General features: G+C 49.0%; 3 protein-coding genes across 3 annotated transcripts in view; 2 read left to right on the top strand and 1 right to left on the bottom strand.

The window, feature by feature from the left end:
- LOC119400012 (uncharacterized) overlaps window positions 1–11,960 on the top strand; it is a 32,995-nt gene extending 21,035 nt beyond the window's left edge. Inside the window, exons 4-10 of the mRNA XM_037666921.2 lie at window positions 3,471–3,559; window positions 4,924–5,103; window positions 5,865–6,002; window positions 6,611–6,666; window positions 7,496–7,632; window positions 10,790–10,917; window positions 11,644–11,960. Of these exons, the coding sequence (XP_037522849.1) occupies window positions 3,471–3,559; window positions 4,924–5,103; window positions 5,865–6,002; window positions 6,611–6,666; window positions 7,496–7,632; window positions 10,790–10,917; window positions 11,644–11,820 (905 nt within the window). The 3' untranslated portion in view covers window positions 11,821–11,960. The remainder of the gene's footprint in view (window positions 1–3,470; window positions 3,560–4,923; window positions 5,104–5,864; window positions 6,003–6,610; window positions 6,667–7,495; window positions 7,633–10,789; window positions 10,918–11,643) is intronic.
- A 1,788-nt stretch (window positions 11,961–13,748) lies between these two features.
- LOC119400011 (uncharacterized) lies at window positions 13,749–18,264 on the bottom strand. Its single transcript, XM_037666920.2, has 2 exons — window positions 16,789–18,264; window positions 13,749–14,042 (listed from the first exon to the last, which is right to left on the bottom strand). Exons 1-2 carry the CDS (start codon window positions 18,205–18,207, stop codon window positions 13,749–13,751), a joined length of 1,713 nt encoding a protein of 570 aa, XP_037522848.1. The 5' UTR covers window positions 18,208–18,264.
- Window positions 15,294–21,484, top strand: part of LOC119399996 (SUMO-conjugating enzyme UBC9) — a 562,334-nt gene continuing 556,143 nt past the window's right edge. Inside the window, exon 1 of the mRNA XM_037666902.2 lies at window positions 15,294–15,305. The gene's annotated coding sequence lies outside the window, so the exon portion shown is untranslated. The remainder of the gene's footprint in view (window positions 15,306–21,484) is intronic.

The raw sequence follows: 21,484 nt of genomic DNA, 5'->3' as shown, positions 1-21,484 counted from the left end.
CAGAACGTCGTCTCAAAACCATCGCGTGCCCCCATGAACAAGTCGCAACCTACACAGCCTACGTCTAGCCTTTCGCCGCCTGCGGTCGTTGCGTCACTTTCGCCGTCTCAACCACGGTACGGACTCCGGAACAGGGGCACAACCACGAGAGGAACGAACTGACTACCACAACGCCAGCTGGGTGAGAGTACTTTGTCTAACGGCTCAATGAACTTTTTAAGGACAAGGAAGGTTATAGAAAAACGGACTCGTTGTGAATCGCACATTTCTATGCTTAGAACGTATGTCGCGGCAACAAGTGCTCCTAAAGGTTTGCAACTAAAGCTGCAGCCGGCCACATCAGAGATGTCAAAGAAAAACTTGTCAAGGTGGAATAATACCTTAAATCGGGCGTCTGTTGAACTAACCAGCATACTTATTAGCCATTATGAATCATCAGAAAAAGGCCTGCGCAATCAGGAAAAACAGCTTGTGCAATCTTCTCAGTTTACGACTGAAGAATTAAAAAATCTCGAATTATACCGGTCACAGAAGTTAGCCGAGCTGGATGCTAAAAAGTCGAAGAAGATCGCCCGTGACAACATACGTAAAAAGGAATGCTCACTGCGAGCAAGCATTTCAACTACAGCTAATAATGCGCCGGCCGAGCTGGAAAGCAAATCTTCGGGACAGGATAACATTGTAAATCTGTCATGCTACGATCTATCAATTGATGAACGTAGTGTCTTATCTCGAGGACTTAATTTTTGCCCTGCAACTGGAAGCTATAGTGAATTTCAGTTGGTGAAGGATCTTCACAATTTCGAACGTAGTATGCGCCTCCGTGAATATTTTCATGATCGGTCCTCGGCTCATAATACCAATAGCTCATCATTGCCATCTTATAAGCATTGGACGCCACCCTCCCAAAGAGACAAATGTCTGGACCTATATATCAGAGCTGTGCAACGCGATGTCATGCAGGCATATAAAGAACGTACACCATTGCACCGCAACCTCACTGGCAGGGAGCAAAAAGCAATTGAATCCCTCGCTAGTCGAAATGACATAATTATTAAACCTGCCGATAAAGGCGGCGCCATTGTTGTGATGGACAGGAGCACTTATATCAGCGAAGGCCAGAGGCAGCTCAGTGATGCATCCTATTACAAGCGACAAGATCATGACCCAACAAACGAGTTCGAAGCTGTTGTCCGTGATACTCTGACTGCCCTCTTTCATGATAAAGAAATTAGCTACAGTACTCTAAAATCTTTAATACCGTTAAGCCCAGTAGCTGGCAGGTTTTACCTTCTTCCCAAAATTCATAAGAAAGGTAATCCCGGTAGACCAATAATTTCTGGAATTGGAACAGTGACTGAGAACCTTTCCCGTTATGTAGATAGCCTCATTAACACCATTCCGTCCAGATTTTGTTCTTACATTAAAGATACGAATCACTTTCTAACCGATATTCTTGACCTAGAGGTTCCTCAAAATTCGTTTCTCGTTACGTTAGATGTCACGTCACTATATACTAATATCCCTCACTCAGACGGCATCGAGGCAGTTATCTGCGCGTACAACGATTGCGACGCCGACAAACCAGTTTCCGCATCTACATTAGCTACGTTGCTCAAGCTCATTCTAGAACTTAATAATTTCGAATTTGATGGGACACATTATGTGCAAGTTAGCGGTACAGCTATGGGCACAAGAATCGGACCAAACTATGCAAATATATTTATGGGGCTCCTTGAAAACCAATTTCTTGCAAACCATGAATATAAGCCATTTTACTATAAGAGGTACATCGACGACATTTTCCTAATCTGGCACCACAGTGAATCGCAACTTCTTTCTTTCATAGCAGATTTTAACAACGCTCATCCAACGATTTCTTTTTCGTACTCGTATTCACCTGTGAACATAAGCTTCCTTGATGTCATGGTTACTCTACGTAATGGGAAGCTGATAACTAATCTTTACAGGAAACCCACGGATAGGCAGCAATATCTTCACTTTAGTAGTAGTCACGTGAAGCACAATAAAACTAGTATTCCCTACAGCCAAGCAGTCCGATATAAAAGAATATGCTCTGATAGCAGCGAATTTTCCCGCAACTGCAAACAACTTCGGAGCGCGCTCAAAAAACAGAGCTATCCGTCCAGCATAATCACAGACGCCATCAAACGCGCAGAAGAGCTCGATCGTTCAGATCTGCTGAGTGCTAACAAAAGATCCAAAGATAGTTCGCGGACTAACCTAATTTTGACACATGCGGCCTCAGCTCCAAATGTCAGCCATATTTTAAAGAAACATTTCAACATTTTAATACAGAGCGAGCGGCTCAAAGGAATCTTTACAGAACAACCACGCGTGGTTTACCGACGATCGCGGAACCTTCGTGATCTACTAACCTCATCTAAAACCACGTGTTTACCCTCATGAAGGCTGTCATCCCTGCAACAAACCACGTTGCAAAGTGTGCGCGCACATGACGACATCTAAAACGGTTTCAAGCAGCTCCTCCAGCTTTTCATTAAAAATAAATGGTGACTACACATGTGACAGTACCAACGTTGTCTATCTTCTCGAGTGTTCAACATGTAAAGCTCAATACATAGGTCAAACAGAGACAAGCTTCAGAATTCGCTTTAATAATCATCGTGCACACGCCGTAAGCCTCCCCAATCTACCACTGTCGAAGCACGTCAGTACGCCTGGCCACGGTTTCGACAAAATTAGGGCCACCATTATTCAGTCCGGTTTCAAGACAAATCACGATAGGGAAGTGAGGGAATCCTTCTTAATCCACAAATTTAACACCATTCGTTCAGGCATCAATGAAAACGTAGGTAAGCTCACCTGTCTCGCACTCTAACAAAACGGCTTCTTAGATTAGTAAAATGTTTTAAAGTATGTATGTATTAGTCATTTCTGGTTTCTTTGCTTCAGAGCTCTTTTTACATGTCCTGCTGACCACACTGTGTCCCACGTGTTGATGCACAAGGAAAATTTGAAACTTGTATGTTCATGTACCCATCGCATGTCAGTCATGTTAACACAATCTTTTTGACAGATTACCAGTTGTTTATCATTAATATTTTTTTCGATTGTCCTTGATGCTGTACCGATAGTTCAACACGTGAGCCCATAAAAGCGGCTGCATTGTAACAGACCTACTTACTCTGACGAAGGCCGTGCCACGGCCGAAACGTTAGTAAAGGCATTTTTTCCTTTTCAAAACGTGCTACCTGCAAGTTCATTCAATATATATATATATATATATATATATATATATATATATATATATATATATATATATATATATATATATATCAGAGTCAATAAACTCAGACAGTGAGGTCATTCCAATATCCCTTGAAAAAGTGTAGCAGGGCCCCTTCACAGGGGAAAACGGATGCCCATACCACTGTTGTGAACTCTGAGCTTCTTATTAATATGCATCCGTACGGATTCTTCCGCAGTTATGGCCCACTGTGACCAAAGGGGTCAGGAGATCCTCGTCGGGGACGCATCGCACATATTTCTCAACGAGCAAGGCGGCGTGGCTCAGGTAAGGATGAGCACTTCCCGAAAGGAAGACAAGGTATTCAAAAATTGAGCGGGCAGTTATAAAGGCCGCGGTAATAATCGACGGTCGTCAATCGGCGCTGTGAATGAGTTTAATAGCACGTCACTCCGTCGTCGCTATGCAAACGCGTTTAGCGTCTCGACACGCTGGCTACGAAGGAAGTTATTGATAAGAAGTAATTGACAAAGGAAGATAGGCGCTGCAGCGGCTACTCAGAGAAACTATACTGAACGACAGATTGCGACTGCGCAGTGACAGTGTTTCTGTGTGTTAGTTTGACATTGAATTAGCCACAATGACCTTGTAGTGTCGTCATAAACTCTTCTCCTCTTCCATGTCCCCCTTTCCCCTTTCCAACTGAAAGGGGAGTTTTCGAACAAGGGCCCCAAAAGTTTGGGGCCCCAAAGCGCTTTGCGTGTGCGGGCTTTCGGTCAAGCAGGAGCTAAGAGTTTTCGAATAGGGTCTGATGCGCTTTGGGCACTCCCCCTATTCTATATGTCACTCTATATATAGTCTTGGCTAAGAGCCATCGCTTCAGCGGGTGCCATCATGTACGTTTGACGCAAAGCTTTTGGGGCAGGCATTGAGGCTCCCGCTAATTTCGAGAAATAGCGCCCCCAACGCAAACCCCCAAACGCTGTTTGGGCCACGCGCATGCGCAGTGGCCTCGACGCTATTTCTTTGGGGCCCCATAACGATTGGGGCCCCTATTCGAAAACTCCCTATTGTCTCGAGCCTGTCGCCTTGAAGAGCTGACCGAGCAGCATTGTCAGCGTATTCAACGCCTATCACGCCGCAGTGACTTGGCAGCCACTGAAATGTCACGTGGTGTCCTTTCTCTAACGAAGTATGGAGGAGATGCCTAACCTCGAAGACCAACGGCTCGTAAGGGTCGCATATAATCTTACATAGTGCAGGAGCATCCGCTGTTTAATGTGAACGCACGACTACACGTTACGCGTCACTAAAACTCCGCCACCAGTAACAGAGAATTTTAGTGCCGGGGACTCCAAGCCGCTTGCGTACGCACGCTCTTGCGTTCCTTTGTATTCCCAGCCACACCCAAGGAGAATACCAAGGAATACAAGGGCTTGCGTACCCAAGTCGCTTTGGGGCCCCGGCAATAAAACTCTCTATAGAGAGTTTTAGTGCCAGGGTCCCCTAGCCGTTGAGTACCCGCGTTGTGGCGTTGTGTTGCAAATCTACCAGCTTTCTTCGGATAGCTAGCAGCACCCAAAAAGAGCACAAAGGAACGCAAGGACCTGCGTACGCAAGCCTTTCGGTGGCCACAGCACTAAAGCTCTTTATTACCGCGGATAGTGATGCATACTGACTTGGCACTGCAGGTGGCAGCCGTGCAGAGCTGGGCAGTGCCGACGCAGAAGGACGGTCGACTCCTGCTGGAAGACCTGGAGTTCCGCATGAGGCCTCGTGACTTCCACTGCCCCAAGACCGCACTGCTGTGCCTGGAGAACACGCACAACGTGTGCGGAGGCACCGTACTCCCCGTAGACTACGTGGAAAAGGTTTGTTGATGCGGTACACATGCATAGCTTTGTCGCATCAATAGATTACGTATAGGGCCTCCAACTTTTCAAGCGATGTTTGTTATAAGTTACAGATTGGGGTGGCGGCGTTGTCGTGCGCGAAAAAGCCGGCGCCGACCAGGTACAGAAATGCGGTGGTGCGCCTGTCACATATGTAGACTCAGACCTCATTAAAACAAAGTCGCATCTGCCACGAAAATAACTTCGTTATATCCGAAAATCGTTATGAACGTTTATTTGTAACACTGTATATAGCTATGAGAAGACTATTCTTCATTTACTTCGTTATAACCGATAATTCGTTATATTCGTGTTCGTTATAACGAGGTTTGAGTGTATTTGTAAGTGCCCTTTTCCAATAATGGACGCTCTCTCTATCGTGGGCTTGTCGGTGGTCAGCCGTTTCATATCAGCCGCTTCGATCAGCCGCTTCAGGGATAGGAAGAAAGAAAGAAACAAAGAAATAAAGAAACAAAGAAAGAAATTAAAGTGGTAGGTCAGGCACGCGCACGCCCAGATTCGCTTGCCGCCATTTTTCCGAAATGGGAAGGGCTCCTGAATTTTTTTTTTTTTTTCATAGAGAGTATTAGCGCGCCTGGTGTCCCGGTGTAGGAGACGACGTGTGTATACACCTTTGTCGCGTACAATAGATTACGTAGACTCTCCAGCTTTTTTTTTTTTTTTAATCTTTCGCGGCCCCTGTTACCGTTGATCGGGTTCCCGTATACTTCGAAACGCAGGCCGGACGGTTCGCGAAGGCTCACAACATCCCTCTGCACATGGACGGCGCCCGAATCATGAACGCCGCGACGTACCTGGGTCTTCCCGTCAAGGATCTGCTCAGGCAATGCGACACCGTAATGATGTGCATCTCAAAGGTATGATCGCATCACTTTGTTGAGCGTGATATTGCAAAGTGACTCTTAGGCAAGTTTGGTCGAGAGCGTACAGCGAATGGTTGCCAAATGTACAGGACAAAAATTAGCCGTCATGCCGGGCTTCTCTAGTAAGCAGAGCTTCAATAGATTTAGACGTTCGACTTGTACAATAATATTGAGAGAGAGCGCGAGAGAGAAGGGCATAGAACTGAAACATTGGAGCAAGGTATGCGATCGAGCTATAGTTGGTGTGGGTATATGTAATGTATGACAGCGCGCAGTTAGACGACGGACGAAGAGAGAACGATAAACGAAGACAAGCGCCGACATTCAACTGATTTTATTTTCATATAGGGTATACACATACATACAGGCATGAGCATGCGCGATTACACACTGCAGTTCGCTCATGGTAATGACAAAACATAAGCACACTACACCAGTACAACCCCATGTATGTTACTCTTGGTTAGTGATGCTATCCGGCTGTTAGAAATGCCACAGTGTCTTCTTTCAACCCCACTCCGGTGATTGAGTTGTGCACGAGTGTTCTTGTTTTTTTTTTTGTTTTTTTTTGCGCTATACTGATCTTGTTTTGGATTGTCCAGGGCCTCGCCTGTCCCATAGGATCCCTGGTGGCTGGCCCGAAAGATTTCATTTACAAGTAAGTTAAGTATTTCCTTGAAATTTTTACGTCACTTGACTCCGCAGTGACGTATGTGTACTCGTGCGTGACGTAGAACCCGGCGTTACTCTGAGAACCAGCCCCCCTCTGAAAGGAAGCCATGCAACATCCTCCTATTGCATTAATGATGCATTAGAATTAGGCGTGTAAGTGAAAAAAAAAGGATGGAATTGAACCCTTCTGACAGGAATCATTCATAACTCGAAAGTGAAACATGTTTCCATGGAAGTAGTTACAGCTCTGTGAGACATTAAAAATACAGTTTTGCAAAGCGTGTGATGGTATTGGACCGACACGGCGGCGTTTGATGTGCATGCATCACACCCATGTTCACAGCGACTGCCATCTGACCTGAACCCCATATCGTTTTATTGACGTCAGTTTCGCAACGAAAATGACGTCAGCTCTTGGTATATTCCGGAATAAACATTTTCGTGTTAATGACTGCGTTAGTTTGAACGGACCCTGCCGCATTTACTGGAATGAAACCAAAACTATAGTGCATAGGCACTATACCAGAACATTTGGTTAATGTTGTCTCTTGGCTAGCGTTGGCTAGTAACCCCGTGCCCTGTTATATTGACGTCAGATCTGTGACGCAAGTGACGTGAGTCAATTCTTGGTGGATACCGCAATAAACGCCTTCGTGTTAGTAAGTGCAAGAGTTTTGACGGAGCCGGTTGCATTTACTTGAATGAAAGCAATACACTTAGCTAATGTTGACTCTTAATTGACTAGCGTTGGCCAGAGTTGCCAAGTGTTTAATTCTGGCCGTTCTTGGCTCTCTCTGTCTCTCTCGCTAACACAGGGTGTCCAGAGTACGCAAGTGTCTGGGCGGAGGAATGCGCCAGGCAGGCATCGTGGCCGCAGCTGGTCTCGTCTCCCTGAAGACGATCGTGCCCGGGTTACACGAGGACCACGAGAACACGCAAAGGCTAGCGAGGGGTGCGTATGCGGATCACCTATTTTCTTCGATACCCCAATCGATCAATCAGTATACCAATTCTAGCGGCCATCGTCGTCTGCATCGGCTGACTATTAATTATGGCGCGCACAGGCGCATGTGCATGCGCACGCTCCTCGTTCCTCGAGCTCTCAGCATGAGCTGCGCGAGAGGCGCGGCGCGTAAATGGTAAAACGATGATGATGATCGTGAGCGATGATGATGATGCCGCTACAGATTACTCCCCCCCGCAGAAATGAAGCCGAAATGAAAAAAAACTATGGGGGCGTATATACAAGGCTGGTGACGCGAGACAAAATGTCCGGGGGCAGTCTAGGTCGTCAACGGTGAAGGACTGTCGGGAACCATTGGGTCTCTGGCGGGCGGCTCTGGGAGAAGCGTAGCGGGCGAGGGTCGCGACGAAGAGACGCTGTTGGAAGGAGCGAGCGACACCGGTAACGTGGAAATCGGTAGTGGGCCGAGAAATTCCGCGGTGCAGCCCAGCGAAATCGGCACACACACAACCTGTTGTGATGCTGGCGGTTCTTGCGCACACTCGGGCGAAGGTATGTTAAAAACAGGGTAGAGCGTAGGTGTAGTACGTCTGGGCCAGCGGGTTTAGACGAACGTAGCCGGGATGGGCGGGCGACGCAGTTGATGCGGCGACGGTGCCGGTAACGGCGTTGGCGGTGGTACATTACTGGATGCGGCTGCTCCATAGTCTGCCTTGTAGAGTGCAGACGAGCCGCGACGCGTGGGCTGCAGATAGACGTGGCGCGACTAATCTCGGTGTGATGAGCCGTGCTGGAGTTCGTGCTACGCAACGTCTCATTACGACCCGCTTTGTGTGGCCGAGTGTGAACTCCGACGTGCGCCGTTGGGCGCGTGAATGCGTGCACTGTCAACGCTCCAAAACGACACGACATACGAAATCACCAATTCACTCATTTCGCCCACCCGATGCTCGGTTTGATCATGTCCACATCGACATCGTCGGACCACTTCCGCCATCCAGAGGTGCTCGCTACATTCTCACCTGTGTGGACCGTTACACCCGTTGGCCTGAAGCGTTTCCTCTCACCGACATAACAGCACTTACCGTGGCTTCAGCGTTTGTCAGTGGCTGGATCTCTCGTTTCGGATGTCCCAGCGTTGTGACCACCGATCGCGGCCGACAGTTCGAATGCGATCTCTTCCGCAAACTCACAGACCTGCTTGGCGTTCGTCATATCCATACGACCGCCTACCACCCATCAGCAAATGGAATGGTTGAACGCCTTCATCGTCAACTTAAAGCCGCCTTGATGGCTCGCCAGGCTCGTTCGTCTTGGGCTGAAGATCTTCCTCTCGTCCTGCTTGGCATCCGCTCGTCTTTCAAGGAAGACCTCGGCTGCACAACGGCGGAGTTGGTCTACGGTACAACGTTGCGTATGCCTGGTGAATTTTTCGCGTCAGCTAGTGTCGCTGCGCCCGATCCAGACAGTTACGCTCAACAGCTTCGCTTCCTATTTTCTCGCCTGCGTCCTTGCCCTAGTCGGGATGCATCATCGACTGACGTTTTTGTCAGCAAGGACATGGCTACAGCGAGCCACGTTTTCGTCCGGCGTGAAGGAATTCGACCATCCCTTACGCCTCCCTACGACGGCCCGTTCAAGGTGCTCAGACCATCGAGCTCAACAGGCGGGAAGAAGTCGTCGCTCTGGACAGAGTCAAACCCGCCTACTTGGCAACCGCCCCGCCATTATGCGCTTTCGACCACTAAGCCGCCCCTGCAACCAAGGATTCGCCCGGCCCTCTGACATCAAAGACATTTTCTTTGACGCCAGCGCTTCACCCCACTTTCTCTTAAAGGGAGGGGGAGCCCTCTAGCGGCCATCGTCGTCTGCATCGGCTGACTATTAATTATGGCGCGCACAGGCGCATGTGCATGCGCACGCTCCTCGTTCCTCGTGCTGCGGGCATCGAGGAAAAGAAAACGAAGAATAAAGAATAGTCTTCTTCTGCTCCTGCCATCGGTCTGAACGGTTCCCTGGTTTTTACGCTCGCCGCCACACGCATTGTTATAGTGGACCTAACCTCAGTCCCTATACCAATCAACCACTACGCTGATCAATCAATCAATGACATTTCTTATTTAGAAATCAACCGCTCAGTCGAAAGATCGATCAATCGATCGATCGATCAGTGAGGTTTGTTATTGAGAAAAACTTAGGAGGAGGAAAGGAAGGAAATGCAGGGAGTTCAATCAGACGGTTGTCCGGTTTGCTACCCTACACTGGGGGAAAGAGATTAAGGCAATAAACGAAACAAAGAAGAGGGAAGAAGGTACTATAACAATACATGTGCGCCGGTCCATTACACGCCTACAAGCGGTCGCTTAACCCGGTTGATTTTAAGAACAGCATCAATGCGTCGCTTTGCTGGCCTGTTAAAAACCATAAACGTGTACATAACATTTCAACTGATTGTGAAAAGGCTATAGTTGGCTGATAGAGACAAACTGCTCCGACTAACAGGTGACATGAACGAAGACAACAGAATGTTACCAAAAGAAAAAAAGCCTACATGAGATATATAAGTAATGACTAAATCGTGATGCACTTAGCTATTCACTTACCAATGCGAAAACGACGGAGAATATAATTTATTTCAGTGTTTTTTATATTAGGAAGGTGTTGTCATTCGCCTTATCTATAGACGGATTTTTATAGTAAAAAGTCCGGAGAAGTCCCGCCCACATGACCGAAGCGCGGCGGTCGCTGATCGCCTCGGCGATTAAAAAAATAGTCCCTCTCATGCACTCAGCAAGGGTCTCCGAAGGCGGGGTCATCCGGCCGTCCGGCTCATGACGTCAGTCCGGAAAGCGCGCCCATTGGTGCAGGTTTGTGTGCCACCTGCTTTGAGGACGAAATGCCGCGGACTTCTAAAATTGTATCCCAATATTGTGTAAGTTGGTGAGAGTTTGAGGTGACGTGGTCTTCATACGTCTGCTACGGCTTTATATTTCGCTGCTTGTCTGAGAATAAAGTTAGTGGCGAACGACGGCCTTTTCTGCCTCCTCTTCCTTGTTCGATGGTTATACGCGTCTTTCTGTATTTCAATAAGCTGCACATGTATACTTGATCCAGTGAACTCTGTGTGTGCCGCACTTTCGCGCAGGCGTCTCTTTGAAGGGCAACCCGTACGTGAGCATGGACCTGGAGACGGTCCAGACCAACATGGCCGTGTACGACTTCCACGACATCCGTCGGCTGTCTCCCGTCACCTTCTGCGAGCGTCTCCTAAAGGTCATTTCTACATATCTCTTTCAACGCATGGCTTTACACCACATATACGTACAACCAACCACAAAAGTTCACGGACCATGTTAACGCGTGTTAAAATGCCTGTCCGCGCTACCTGCCGTCAATAGAACCGCTGGGCCGGAAATGAGTCTTCTTTTTATTCACTGGCACATCAATTTCCCACTGCCACGCAGCGCATTGTCAGTTGATTGTTTTCACGCAAATCGTTTATCTGCGGTATGATCGGCACACTTTTACTTTGATAGCAGAATCACAGCTATCGCGGTGTGTCTCGAACGGTGTGCCGTTGGGTGGACGTCACATCGTGAGAAAGACTGCGACTGATTGCAGTTACGCTGATAGAATGGTCTCGGAAAAGAAGCACGTAGCCACGGCTGCCGAACAGCGCGTCGCGTTAAAAAGACACAGGTGGAAAATATTTGTACCCATAGAGAACATAGGACATCGATTGCCGCTGACATAGCGGAAATGTCGCGAAGAGGCTCTTAGAAAGAATAACTTATCTGCCTAAGCTGACTCAATGTTTCACGTTAGTGTCCCTTTAATAAGCCATCTGAGGAATGGGGACTCCGATGAAGAAAGAGGCGATGAAACTTATAATCCTCAATGCCTATATTTGGACACTAGCTCAGCAAAATAGGGTGCTATAAACGGTTGCTTCTCCGCATTGCAACACCAGTTAACATCTGGTGACGTCACCTCTTCCAGGTGACGGAGAGGGAGTACGAAGACCTCCAGCAGGCCGTCACGGTGAAGATGATTCCCATCAGTCAAAGCAAGGCCCGCGCTGTGCTGCACAACGACGTCAACGCAGATGACGTGGACGCGGCAGTGGTCAAGATACGCTACGTCATCGAAGAACTGTGTCGCTCTGCCGGGGCCTAGACCGAGTTTATGTGGTTGTGAATGTACTTGCCACGAGTACGGAAGGGGCACCGTGGCAGCACATACGCGCATGCGCAGAGGCGGCGGACAACACCTCTGTATGTCACTCGCAGTAAACGCCTGTATACGCAACACGAAAATGTTATCCATCTGTGTTTTAAGTGCGTAGCACTTAAGGGACCCGGCTTGTCGACGTCCGTATGTCTGTCGCATGATCACGCGCCAAATCAAGTTGCTAAAGCTGGCCTAAAACAAGGCTAACATTGGTCAATACCAGTTCAAAATAAGCTAACCTGATTCACAATAATTTAAAATACAGGAATAACCAAGAGTTAATTGCAATAATTAGCTGAATATTGACAGAAACGCTTCCGAAACCTCAGGCTGGCACCCGCGGCGCGAGAGAGAGGGCGCCACCACCTCACCAAGCGCGCGATCACTCCGCCCACCGACAGTCCTTCGGCATCCGCAATCATGCCGCACTACGCCCTTTCTCAGGTTTCACGTTAGTGGAGACGAATTTAGCGCAAAATTTTGAACTAAATCAAAACCTACACCAATAATCCTCCTTGAGCACCATACCTTGGAGAGAGAGAGACGCGCCAGCAGGAAGCGGAACGCCTGCCCGCGTTCGCGGATCAAGTTACTAACTCTTGCCTCCTCCGCGTTCCTGAAGCGCTGAAGGGAAAAAAGCGCTGAATTTTTGGACGAACACAAAGGAAGACAGGCGACAACAGGCGCTGACTTACAACTGATCTTTATTTCTGTGACATAGGCATACTTATAACATGTCAGTGAAAACACACGCGACTGCCATTAATGTGCTATCATCACTCTGACATCAACATCACCGCATCACCACTCTGTGTCGCAAACAAGCGTGAATCATATGAATGATAAAATATTGATTCACGCTTCCCCCGATGTAATACACATTTTGGAGCATTTATAGGGCATTTTCAAATCAACGAAACGCACAGGGTCCCTTATGCCTTCGACTGAGACGACTCGAAGGTGAAAGCCATCTTTTTATTCGCAGTCATTGCATTGACCCTGCGCTAAATACAACGGGTGATGCGGCAGAACATTTTTTTTTCTGCAGACGGAAAAGTGGAACGTATGTGCCCCGCTGTCGCACAAAGGCTTTAAAAAGTCGTTCTTGTGTAGGTGTCGTTCTGAACCCTGAGCTTAATGCAGCTCCACGACCGTGAAACCTGAGGAAGCACGGGCAACCCAGCGATTCCCTTGGCGCTTGCCACCGCCAAGGCAATCGCGTGCTTGCGAGGCGGTGGCGCCCTCTCTTGCGCGGAGCGGGCGTCAGCTGCACGTTTCAGAAACGCTTTTCGCGATTTTAGGTAAATTATCGCGATCAATGCGTTGCTTATTTCTGTAGTTTGTATTATTTTACACCTTGTTAGTTTATTCGCACTGGTTTTGAGCATTGTAAGCCTTGTTTTAGGCCTGTATTGACCACCGCGTGACCATGCGACATGAGACGGGAGACGACAAGCGTCCATCCGCGAGCCGCGCGGACGAGGGGAATCGCTGATGTGAGGTCACGTGAAGCACCGTCCGCCCCGCCACATCCGGATCCGGTCCGTCGTCTGAATGCGCCATAAAGTGAAACGGTAAACATGAGACGGCAAACGACAAGCCGCGGACCCTACTCAAAACACGTCCGACAACCTTAAAGCTTGAAAACCGGAAGTGACGATTCAAAAAACCTTTTATAACACGTGTATATTCCTTCATCCTACAGCCAGGCCCGTAGCCAGTCCCCCCCCTCCCCTCAAATTATTGTTAAGTAGGCGTTTTTACCAAAAATAAATAATGAAAATAGGTATTTTTCTCAAATAGTCAAGATTTTCCGCAAGTGCTCCCCCCCCCCCCCCCCCTCCCCCGAAAGAAACTCCTGGCTACTGGCCTGCCTACAGCATCTCGCAGTCCCGGTTAACCGGCTTCACGAGTCCGATGAACGTCGCCGACGAGCAACACGCGAAGCAGGGACCTCCTCGCAACGGTACTTCAGGTTGGCGTCGCTGTAACCACGTGACCCGCTCCTCCGATCCGTAGGTGACGTGCTTGTAGTGAATGTGCACGCATTCCAGCTGAGACGCGCGGGCGACGATCTGATGCACGTACAACATCGCGTCGCTGTCGCAGACCGGCATCGACGTCAGAAGGCAAAGGTGCCGCAGGCTGGTCATGAGGGACAAGCTGGCCTGTGGGTGATATAACGAGAGATCAATATGCGCAGATGCACAGTCAAGCGCAAAATTTTAGAGACCACGGTAGCGCGTGCCAAACTAGATTTTCTAGTGACTCTATGCCAAACTAAAGTCCCTGGATATTTTTGGGAAAGTACCGTCGTTCTTTTAACCGAGCCGCTACGCCGAGCACCCTCCTCTCCCGCCTTCCACCTCCCCACTTCACGGGCCGTCGCCTGGGAAACGCGCGCGTTATCTGCGTGACATAGCATTCTTGATAGGAAAGTGACGCGAGCCGGGTTATGGCCGGCGCCCGCACGGTGGTCGTTTGGGAGAGGAGATGGATACGGTTTGGACACTTGGGAGAGGAGGGTTGGACACTTGGGAGAGGATATGGAGGAGAGTGTCGCTACTTTCTATATATCAAGGGACTTTATGCCAAACTGCATCGCTGCGCCACCTGACGACTGCACGGCTAAGTTCGAGAGTTCGTACTGCGCACGCGCGTCTTTATCTGCCGGTCTGCCCGTTCGCTTGCTTGAACCGCTAACATTGGGTGATGGTTAGGTGGCTGGGAATAGTTAAGTGATCTTGGGGTCAACTCACTGAATCAAGCGGCCTGAAAAGCTTGATCGCATGTGACAGTGAACCTGTCGCACTACACTACGAGCCGCTAGAGAAGTCTATTTCAAGCTCTAGCTGACAGTTACATTACAGCTCAAATAAATGATCAGATAATAGAGTCCTTATCGCGCCCTGAGCATTGTACCAAGTGCTTACATCGGAACAGTTAACCGCTGGTAGGCCACACGATTCATCCGAACTGGCCGCAGAATTGAGACTAATTGAGACTACTGGTAGTCTTCTATCTGTGTCCCTTTCAAGTGAACACTCGCGAGGTAACACAGCAAAGCAGGATACAGACACACGAAATCTAACCAACGCGTTAGTTTTGCGCGGGAGCAGAGGCCCTAGCCACCATAAAACGCGCTTACACCGCTAACATCTGGCGATGTTTAGGTCGCTTATCACCGCGCACTGTTTGTAGGATGTCTTGTGTGTGCGACTTCACACCCACCGCCGATATAAAAATTCTGATTAAATGTGTTTCATGGCGTTTTCCGCGTTACCTTTCCGTGAGTACGTACGTCTGACCGGTAAGCTTTCCTTTGTGCTGAAGAAAACGGGTACCATAAAAATGGGTACCTTTAAGGCCGAACCATATAGAGCGTCTTTGCCGGTGTTTTCCCGGCGTTTCGTACGCCGGCGTCCCTCGACGTCGACGCTACCGGTGACGGTGGCCGAAACGTCCACCTCTGGACGGTCCAGACATCACGGGCGGCAGCGTCGACGCCGGAAGCAGTTCGATGGACGCAGAACCAATCAGCGTGCGGTTGGCAGTGACTTCCGCTACGTAACGGCGTCGTTGCTGCAGCCAAAATGGCTGCCGCCCGCCTCGAATCTAATAAGTCGTCGCCGTGCGCTGTGTGGCCCTTAAGTTCTGAACTGATGCTTGTATTTGACTTAGTTTGTTCCCTAGAAGCTTCGACAGCAAAGCGTTCGTGATATCTTCGAACTCTTTCCGAGAGCCGTACTCAAGTTCATCGGTAGGCTTAGCAGGAATGAGTGTATTGGCCGAATACGTGGCCTCAAAGATGTGCGGCAGCCTCAAGCTCAGAGGCCATATATTACGAGTTTGTGGTTCTTCTTAATGCCAATAGCTGGCGCTACAAGTCCAAAAAAAAAAAAAGACTTTTCGGCGGCACTGTGACTCGTTTTTTGCACCGCAGAACTGCAAATGAGACATAAAAGCTATAATCAGGAATATATCTTGTTGGTCCATTGACGGAAACTGTACACTGCTTTACGAGGTGTCAGGTTCATTCCCTCTGGTCACACTGTGCGACGCTGAGTTAACGCTCCTCATATGGTTTGCCGCCCTCTCTGACGGCGTTGATGCGACGACGCCGAGGGACGCAACGTCAGAAAACGCCGGCCAAAACGCTCTATATGGTTCGGCCTTTAATGTGCTCGCAGGTAGTAACTCATCGTGCTTTTTATGACAAGTCCCGCAATGAAGTTGCGAGCGGCGATCACTGACGCGCGAGCCTTCAGCAAAAAAAAAAAAAAAAAAAAAAAGACACACAGAAGAATGAATTACGGCGTCATCGGCAAGTCACAAAAGCCTAAACCGAACCACGTGATGGTCTTGACAGCCAGCGTCGAGAATGGCCCTTTCAAGCGCAAATTATGATGGACTGTCTGGAAATGTGTCAAATTTACACAACATGATTCTAAGGCACTCGATAGTATACTTTAAGAAAGAAAAGGAGATAATATGTTGTTTTATGCGAGCTTCAGTAAATAATCGTAATTAGTGTGCAATTAAATAAGTAATTATTTTGGAGTCAGTCATGTTATATTTCCACATTTATAAAATCATATCTAAGGCTTAAAATGCATGTGTAATTAGTTTTTGATTGTATTCATTTGGAGCAAGCAAAACACATTCTTGAGTTGGTCGTCGCATGCGGCACACTGAACGAACCCTCGAACATCGTAGTGTCTTCACCAGAGTGATCAGTTGCAGTCACATGCAGCACGTTGAGGTCCATCCTATACGCGCAATGTATCTTGCTCTTTGTTGACCACTAGTCAAAATAATTGGCAAAGCAAGTTGCGTCTACATACGGACTCTGCGGACACATATGGGGCACTGGGCAGTATCCACATACGGACACACGTGGATAGGGCGACTCACCTGCAGATGCTCGTCGCCGATTGGCAGATGAGTATGCTGAATCACGAGACATCGGATAGCGCCGTTCCCGCCGAGAAGACCGCACAAACGGCCGTATTGCTGGCTCTCGAAAAAGCACCAGTGGGCCAGTCGAAGCGTAACCGCAGCTCCGTAACACTCGAGGAACCACAGTAGCACACTAAAAGGCACGTCACACAGGGTCAGCCTGGCGATGCCATTACATCGAGGGGACAACACCCCGGGGTTCGACGGTGGCTGGGCGCTCCCTTCGTTACGAAAAAGAAGCAGCTGGCAGGAAGCGCATCCGTAGTGGCCCTGGACCCTCTGGATGCGCACATCCAGGTCTCGGAGGTTTGGGCAAATGGCCACCAGACGGCGCACAGCGGACTGGCTTCGAAACGCGCACGGCGGCGCAGAGAACCCCTGCAGGCGACTGAGCGTCCGTTTGTGGAGCAGTTCCATCAGGTCGAGTTCGGGGCGAACGTGGAACGCGCTCAGGTTCAGCTCGACGACTTGCTCAAGCGCAACGGAAAAGAAGGCGAATAGACAGTTGCGGAACGCGCCGCCTGCCGCCTGGTAAAACGGGTCGGTGTGCATCGGCGGGAGGAGCATGAGACAGAGTTCGTGGACGTGCGTCCAGAGGTGTCGGCGACCCGCCGCACGGAAGAGAGCCTCCGTTTCATTGTTCATGATGGCAACCACGACCAGCTGCGGTGGCACAGTGCGGACTCGATCCGGGTTTGCGATTTGACGGAGCCCAATGCAGCTCCACGAGTCGTCCCACTTTACGTGACGGACGTTGGCGCAGACGGCCGCCGCGACGCTGAACACCGACGAAAAATCAGGCTCGCACGGAAACGGAACCGGCAGTTCGGAGGTGAATGTGAAGTGTTCCAGTCGGACGAGCTCGTCGTGAAGGCGTGCGCACTGGAAGACAGCATCCGAGAAGGTTCCGCCCCGCACGACGTGAACGCGTAGTTCGTTCAGGTTCGGGCAGAAGCCCAGAAGCTCCCGGAGGAGCTTGAAGTTACCGTTGCCACCGACCTCGACGTACAGGCGACGTAGGCTGCTGCGAGACGTCGCGCGTCGCGAAGCTATCCGGCGCACGTTGCAGATCTCGCTGTCGACGGCCTCTATGAAGGTGTCGAAGAGAGATAGCTCGAGTTCGTCGAGTTTGGGAAGCCATTCATTCGCCACCTGGAACAGTTGACTCGGTGCGAGCTGGCAGGACGAGCAGCGTAGGCGCCGGAGGCGCACGCAGCGGCCGATCTGTGTTAGAAGCTCCTTCTGTTCCTTGAAGACGCAGTTTCGGAGGACCAATTCGATGACGGAGTCAGGGTTTATGAGTCGCTGAACCAAGTCGGACATTCCCTCGTTCATACTCACACGCACGATCACCCCTTCAGCGCTTCCGGCCATTGCTAGTGCAAAACGGTTCCCCTCTTGTTCGAGTGCCTAGAACGCGCAGTATGCTGACGCACAGCCAGGCACAACTGGTCCAGGCAGTTCTTCGATAACAGACCAGATAACTTATGCGAGAGTCGCGCGTACGTGACGTCACAATGTCGCGGCGGCGCTGCTTTCAAATCACGTGACTTATACTCTGAAAACAAGGCCACGTCATTCAGTGATGGCGCTGAATTAACGCATGCGTGTGTAGCCAACGAGCATAGAGTCTCATAAAACTTGGAGGATGCTTGAGCTTCGCCTATAAGAGTAGAACGCGATAGCGTAATCAGGCTCCGTGCGCACCGCCTTCTCGATTGCCAGCCTAGCTTCGGTTCTCGGTGCATGCCTCAACCGTGCCGTAAATAAACAAACGACTGTGCGCGTAACGTAGGCCGTTTCAAACTATCCAAGAATGCCTAGTGCAAGTGCAGTTATTAAGTGACGCCTGGCGCGATTCTATACGCTTCGGCCACGCAATATTACTTAAGGAGACTCCTTCCACTACATGACATTTATAGTGTTTTTTTTTTTTTTCGAACCAGTTTCAAGCAATAGCGCACCTCTGTGCTATAGCACAGAACCACGCTATTGCTTGAAACTGGTCGCTACGCCCTCTTGCTACGCAACACCTGGTTGCGACACCTGCTTGCTACGCAGGCAGCCTGGGATCGATTCTCACTCGAACAGAATATTTTTATTATTTATTTTATTCGCATCTTTCTCGATTATTCGGTCACGGACAAGATGACGATTTTCCGCTCACAACCAACGACGCCGACACCGGAATTTCTGCGAAACAAGCTCTTTAAGGCTATCGCGTTAATACTGCACTATAGAAGGAAATCTGGCACTAGTGTCTATGGGAGCTGTAACACACGGCTATGTATTATAGTTCACTACAAAATGGCGCTTCAGCCAGCATGAATAATGTGTAGTACATTGAATTAGCCTAAGCTTCGTTCTTTGAGGTGGCTCCGTGTAACCTGCAGCCGCTTTGTGCAAAGAGGATATTCAGCAAAGGTTCGGCCGTCCCACTTCACCACGTTGACCATCCTAGGCTGAACAGTTCAAATCAGCTCGCGAAGTTCAAAGTGAGCCCGTCTTTTATACGAAATGAAAGCAAAACAAAACAATAAACAAAGCCACAAGTGCATTCGAGGCCTCAAGCACGAAGACTAGGCGAATCCGTGTACTATACCCATCATTCCCATGGTGGCTGAACGATGGCCGCGGCGCCACGGTTCCCTCTAGTAAGTATTGTATAAAACTCTATGGCCAAGAGAAGCACCAGCCTCGACAACGCGGGCCTTGTCTGACAGCACTATACTCTCCCCTCTTTACAGGCTTGTGCCGGCAGTTTCTATCGCCTTTCCATGGCCGTGCAAGGACAGTCGCGGCATCGATCTGGCTACAGACCGGATTATTTTAGGATCGGAGCTCCTTAAGCTTTTCGTTGCGCCGGGTACGCGAACAGAAAGTATCATCATCAATAACTGGTACACCCTCGCTTCTGCTTCGCTCCCACATCGGCGCCGAATTGTCCGGCGTGGAATGCAATAACTATGGGCGAGTCTGTTAGGTGACTAAAAATTACGTAACATCACGTAACAAGTAGCCACGGGACTAAAATCCCGTAATATCACGCAGCAACTTGCCACGGGACTAAAAACCACGTAACATTCCGTAACTATAGTCCCGTGACTGAAATCACGTAACATCACGTAACAACTACTCACGTCACTAAAAATAACGAAACAACCCGCAACATTTATTCACGTGAATAAAAATAACGTAACTAAATATTACCTTATCACAGCAGTACACAAATAAACAGGTCGAGCGCGAGAAATAGATAGTTCACCCTGAAGTCATCTGGGTCTCCTCTGCGCTTGGACACACTACTACCCATTCTAGCTGCCCTAACTCGGGCCACGGTGACAGCTGCCTACGCGGCCTAACACGAAAAGATATATCTGAGCGGATGTCACAATGGCGTTGCGACGTCGATGGGGCCGAATGACGCGACTTCGAACGAGCGGTCTTACGGCAAGAACTGGAGGCATATTAGTCTATGCTCCGAGAATCCCAGCCCACGCTTACATGCAGACGTCAGAAGTGTAGGCGGGCAGCAGTATCATGCGCTGAACGCTGTGAGAGTGGAGGCACATATTAAAGGTATACAGTCCGCGTAAAAAAAAAATCACAGCATATCCACGGAGTGAATGATGATGAGTGGGCGAAGCTGCGGAGGTTCATCGGTAAACCGTGAATCTTCCGTGAATTCTGCCCAGTACATCATCACCGACGTGAGATCGGGCGCGTTTATACTAAAGGTTCGATGAGTTATGACGACTTGCAGCTCACTTTAATTTTACATGTACGCTGTGAATTTTCATTGTTTAGAAAACCATTGCTTTAGAAGACATCTGGCGTCTTTCGTTAAGCAGCTGGCGTCTTTTCATTTTGCTTTAGAAACATCTGGCGTTCTTTCGTTTTGCTTTTACAAAACATCTGGCGTCTTTCGTTGGTTTATTTCATCAATCAACGGCGTTTTGAACAAAATTTTTATTGTTTAATGACGCAAAGGAGAAATCTCACCAGGCACTACCTTGGAGGTAAACAATGGCTGCTAATGGGAATGAGAGACAGAAGAAGTCGGCTTTTTAGCTAACACTTACACTTCTACTTCTACTAACGTTTCCTACTGGAACATGCCAATGGCTGCTAATGGGGAATGAGAGACAGAAGAATTCGGCTTTTAGTTAACGCGCACGCTGCGAATTTTTTATTGTTCAACAACGCACAGGAAAAATCTCCCACCGGCACCACCTTGGAGGTCAAAGCGTAAGAATGGTTACGCACTACGACTACTACTACGACTACGAGGGACGAACGGGTGCCGCCTTAAGGAGCTTCGCCCCTAAAAAAAATAGAGACCGCTTGACACAAGATGAAACTTAATATCACCGCTGCTTCGTCAGGAAGCATTAAATTTAGATTTTGGACCTGTTCTAAAATGCACTAATAGACATGAACTGCGCAGTTCGACCGAATGCATTCACAAATTACTGAGAAATCCAAAATTTTCGCAGACCTGGCGGTCCATAAACTTTTGACTTCAACTGCAAACGACTACCGGCTGGAACCTATTATTGGCCTTCTTGTCAAGAGCGTTCGACTAGTCAGACCCGGCTACAACGAACAGCATAACCTTCCGGAGTACGTTCCATATATCACGTATTTCGAC

Source organism: Rhipicephalus sanguineus, chromosome 7 (assembly GCF_013339695.2).
Source record: "Rhipicephalus sanguineus isolate Rsan-2018 chromosome 7, BIME_Rsan_1.4, whole genome shotgun sequence".
Taxonomy (NCBI): domain Eukaryota; kingdom Metazoa; phylum Arthropoda; class Arachnida; order Ixodida; family Ixodidae; genus Rhipicephalus; species Rhipicephalus sanguineus.
Note: the sequence above shows the minus strand (reverse complement) of the source record. Positions and strands in the feature narration are given on the sequence as shown.

What these genes read in the sequence shown, in the direction of transcription:
- LOC119400011 (XM_037666920.2), bottom strand. Translation starts at nt 18,207, where the DNA reads ATGGCCGGAAGCGCTGAAGGGGTGATCGTGCGTGTGAGTATGAACGAG. An exon ending in TCGGCGACGAGCATCTGCAG is followed by an intron (nt 14,043 to 16,788) that starts GTGAGTCGCCCT and finishes TATCACCCACAG; the next exon opens with GCCAGCTTGTCCCTCATGAC.